Source organism: Saprolegnia diclina (genome assembly GCF_000281045.1).
Source record: "Saprolegnia diclina VS20 unplaced genomic scaffold supercont1.271, whole genome shotgun sequence".
Classification (NCBI taxonomy): Eukaryota; Oomycota; class Saprolegniomycetes; order Saprolegniales; family Saprolegniaceae; genus Saprolegnia; species Saprolegnia diclina.
The window spans coordinates 1-4,589 of NW_008246338.1; the positions used below are offsets into that span (position 1 = coordinate 1).

The 4,589-nt window shown below is 59.1% G+C and overlaps 2 protein-coding genes across 2 annotated transcripts; one reads left to right on the forward strand and one right to left on the reverse strand.

Moving 5' to 3' along the window:
- Window positions 1–104: 104 nt before the first annotated feature.
- Window positions 105–1,598, reverse strand: SDRG_17331 (hypothetical protein; the record flags this gene model as incomplete). Its single annotated transcript, XM_008623572.1, has 1 exon — window positions 105–1,598. The coding sequence occupies one exon, from the start codon at window positions 1,596–1,598 to the stop codon at window positions 105–107; it is 1,494 nt and encodes a 497-aa protein (XP_008621794.1).
- A 1,543-nt stretch (window positions 1,599–3,141) lies between these two features.
- SDRG_17332 (hypothetical protein) lies at window positions 3,142–4,580 on the forward strand (the record flags this gene model as incomplete). Its single annotated transcript, XM_008623573.1, has 1 exon — window positions 3,142–4,580. A coding segment is annotated over one exon (1,437 nt), but the record flags the coding sequence as incomplete, so codon positions are not given.
- Between the last annotated feature and the right edge of the window lie 9 nt (window positions 4,581–4,589).

Consider the following 4,589-nt stretch of genomic DNA (forward strand, 5'->3'; position numbering starts at 1 on the left):
CCACCAACATCATCGAACTTGTTTTCTGAGTTTTGGACCGTCGCTTCGAACACAAACGTAGAAGTTGTCTATATATGATACTCGTATTAGCAGGCGCTAAAGCCTTAGTCGCCACGGCAGCCAAAATGCTTGTCGTTGATGTCGGCGTAGTGCGGCAACTCGATCGGCGCCGACCCATCGAGGATCGCATTCAGCACTTGGACCTGCTTGGACGTCGTCTGGACGCGCCAGAGCGACTTGAACTGCGGCTTCAAGTCGACGACGCCGCCGGGGAGACACTTGCTGTAGTACATGACGACGACCTTGTAGATCTCGGCTTCGATCTTGTCGTCGGAGAAGAGCGCGTCGCGACCCGCCGCCACGAGGTCCGTGCGCCAGCTCATGTAGGCGTCGACCGCCGTGTCGTGCTTGGCCGTGACAAAGTTTTGGAGGTCGCCGTTCGCATCGCGCGGTGTCATGGGCACGTCGATCTCGTCGGCGAGCTGGCGCAAATTGGTCTTGGTCGTGAGGCCACCCGCGAGGCTGCAGTTGGTGTAGAGGTCGGCCATGACGCCGGCAAACTGGTAGCTGTAGCTGTTGGTGCCGAGGTCTGTGTTGTCCGTGAGCTGGTAATAGCTCGTGGGGACGTCGCGAAAGTACTGGCTGACGCCGCTGCCCGGGTGGCGGACATTAATCGAAGTGCCGTTGGCGTGGATGACGTTCATCGTGATGCTCGAGTTGGCCGTGATGGGCGCACCGTTGACGACGCAGCCTTCGAACGAGAGGCGGCTGGTCGCGCGCTCGGACGCTTTGACGACGCCCTTGGCGCGGCACTTGTAGAAGATCGTGTTGAGCGCGTCGATCGTCGTGTGGTGCGAGTAGAAGATCGGGTCGGAGGGCGACACGAAGGGGTTGCCCATGGCGCCTTGGAGGACGTTGTGGACGTTGTTGTGCGGGTTGGCTTCGATGGCCGAGTTGACCGACGCGACGTCCGGTCCAGAGAAGAGATCGTCTTTGACACCGGTGAAGCCGAGCTCGGTCGGGTACTGCAGCCGGGTGTAGTCGCCGCGCGGCACACACTTGGCACACGCCTTCTTGGCGGTAGGCGTCGTCGCCGGGTGCTGGCAGTAGTGATCGAGCGGCGGCGTCGCGTCGCAGCGGCCGTAAATGTCGTAGTCGCCAATCTTGACCGTCATGCGACTGCCGCTCGCAAAACTGCCGAGCTGACCGAGGATCGGCGAGCACTCGGCGATCGACTTGCACTGGCGCGTCGTGTACTTGGCGTTGTGGTTGACATAGTCAAAGTACGGCAGCGTCACGCACGCATACTCGGGCGAGAGCGACCGCAGCATGTTTTCAAACCCGACGAGGAACTGGCGGTGCCAGTACATAAAGACGCACGTGTTGTGGGCCTCCATGTTGGACATTTCTTCGCGGTGCATCGAGAGGAAGCGCTCGTACGCGCCTGCGTCCATGGCCGTCTGGATCGCCGACTTGTAGAGCGTCTTCTCGGGCGTCGAGAGTGCGTCCCACGACTTGCGGACGCGGTCGGGGCATGCAGCGGTGGCGACGGAGGACAAGAGACCGAGGCCCAAGAGCGACAAGGAGAGAGCGACCATTGGCGTAGGCGAGTGGAAATGGAAAAGTGAGAACGTTCTGGTCTCGTGGCGCTCGTCGAGGCAGCGACCACTCGTTCAAACAAGACGAAAAGCTTGACGCATACGATGCGCCAAACTCCGCGTTGTCTGGACACAGTGCGAAATTGGCGGTTGCCATCGTCTGTCACATGACAAAACATACGGTCCTCCGTGGACCCTGCTCAGAAACGGCCACGCAAGTGTGATCGAGCCACTGTTGCTAGGCCGTTGACGAGGCGTGCAAGGACATAAATGAGCCATCGACTGACGCCATTACAACGAGGTCCACTTGATGCCAAGGTGCAAGCGATGCATGCAAGGATAGAGCGGTTATGCAATACCATCTCAGGGGTGTCTCCAAACGCTGGAGGCTGGAGAGACTGCAGGGTGAGATCGTGGTTGACGTCATCCGACCCATTGCAACCACGAGGCAGCAAGTGGAGGCGTGTCGTAGAGCACGTACGAACCACACACGCTGCACATACGAACCAGCTGCTACCATTGGTTATCCACCAGCAGGTGACTACTGCGTGCATGGACAGGTCGGGCACCCAATGACATGGCAAATGCAAACGCACTCACTGTAGACGGCCCATGCGACGATGGGTGTTTTGAACTTGGACTTGCCCTGAACGCCATTACGTTGTACCAGGAGGTGTACACGGGATAACACGAGAGGTAATAGACCCGGAGACAAACAAAAAGACGGTACATGAACACAACGAAAAAATAGAAGAGGGCCGCTAACAATGGAAAAGAGTGACCACCAAAACAATAATGTGCAACTGACTGCACACAAACACGAGATGACAGGCCCAGCGCAAAGAAAACATCAGACTATCCCGTGTACACCTCCTGGTACAACGTAATGGCGTTCAGGGCAAGTCCAAGTTCAAAACACCCATCGTCGCATGGGCCGTCTACAGTGAGTGCGTTTGCATTTGCCATGTCATTGGGTGCCCGACCTGTCCATGCACGCAGTAGTCACCTGCTGGTGGATAACCAATGGTAGCAGCTGGTTCGTATGTGCAGCGTGTGTGGTTCGTACGTGCTCTACGACACGCCTCCACTTGCTGCCTCGTGGTTGCAATGGGTCGGATGACGTCAACCACGATCTCACCCTGCAGTCTCTCCAGCCTCCAGCGTTTGGAGACACCCCTGAGATGGTATTGCATAACCGCTCTATCCTTGCATGCATCGCTTGCACCTTGGCATCAAGTGGACCTCGTTGTAATGGCGTCAGTCGATGGCTCATTTATGTCCTTGCACGCCTCGTCAACGGCCTAGCAACAGTGGCTCGATCACACTTGCGTGGCCGTTTCTGAGCAGGGTCCACGGAGGACCGTATGTTTTGTCATGTGACAGACGATGGCAACCGCCAATTTCGCACTGTGTCCAGACAACGCGGAGTTTGGCGCATCGTATGCGTCAAGCTTTTCGTCTTGTTTGAACGAGTGGTCGCTGCCTCGACGAGCGCCACGAGACCAGAACGTTCTCACTTTTCCATTTCCACTCGCCTACGCCAATGGTCGCTCTCTCCTTGTCGCTCTTGGGCCTCGGTCTCTTGTCCTCCGTCGCCACCGCTGCATGCCCCGACCGCGTCCGCAAGTCGTGGGACGCACTCTCGACGCCCGAGAAGACGCTCTACAAGTCGGCGATCCAGACGGCCATGGACGCAGGCGCGTACGAGCGCTTCCTCTCGATGCACCGCGAAGAAATGTCCAACATGGAGGCCCACAACACGTGCGTCTTTATGTACTGGCACCGCCAGTTCCTCGTCGGGTTTGAAAACATGCTGCGGTCGCTCTCGCCCGAGTATGCCTGCGTGACGCTACCGTACTTTGACTATGTCAACCACAACGCCAAGTACACGACGCGCCAGTGCAAGTCGATCGCCGAGTGCTCGCCGATCCTCGGTCAGCTCGGCAGTTTTGCGAGCGGCAGTCGCATGACGGTCAAGATTGGCGACTACGACATTTACGGCCGCTGCGACGCGACGCCGCCGCTCGATCACTACTGCCAGCACCCGGCGACGACGCCTACCGCCAAGAAGGCGTGTGCCAAGTGTGTGCCGCGCGGCGACTACACCCGGCTGCAGTACCCGACCGAGCTCGGCTTCACCGGTGTCAAAGACGATCTCTTCTCTGGACCGGACGTCGCGTCGGTCAACTCGGCCATCGAAGCCAACCCGCACAACAACGTCCACAACGTCCTCCAAGGCGCCATGGGCAACCCCTTCGTGTCGCCCTCCGACCCGATCTTCTACTCGCACCACACGACGATCGACGCGCTCAACACGATCTTCTACAAGTGCCGCGCCAAGGGCGTCGTCAAAGCGTCCGAGCGCGCGACCAGCCGCCTCTCGTTCGAAGGCTGCGTCGTCAACGGTGCGCCCATCACGGCCAACTCGAGCATCACGATGAACGTCATCCACGCCAACGGCACCTCGATTAACGTCCGCCACCCGGGCAGCGGCGTCAGCCAGTACTTTCACGACGTCCCCACGAGCTACTACCAGCTCACGGACAACACAGACCTCGGCACCAACAGCTACAGCTACCAGTTTGCCGGCGTCATGGCCGACCTCTACACCAACTGCAGCCTCGCGGGTGGCCTCACGACCAAGACCAATTTGCGCCAGCTCGCCGACGAGATCGACGTGCCCATGACACCGCGCGATGCGAACGGCGACCTCCAAAACTTTGTCACGGCCAAGCACGACACGGCAGTCGACGCCTACATGAGCTGGCGCACGGACCTCGTGGCGGCGGGTCGCGACGCGCTCTTCTCCGACGACAAGATCGAAGCCGAGATCTACAAGGTCGTCGTCATGTACTACAGCAAGTGTCTCCCCGGCGGCGTCGTCGACTTGAAGCCCCAGTTCAAGTCGCTCTGGCGCGTCCAGACGACGTCCAAGCAGGTCCAAGTGCTAAATGCGATCCTCGATGGGTCGGCGCCGATCGAGTTGCCGCA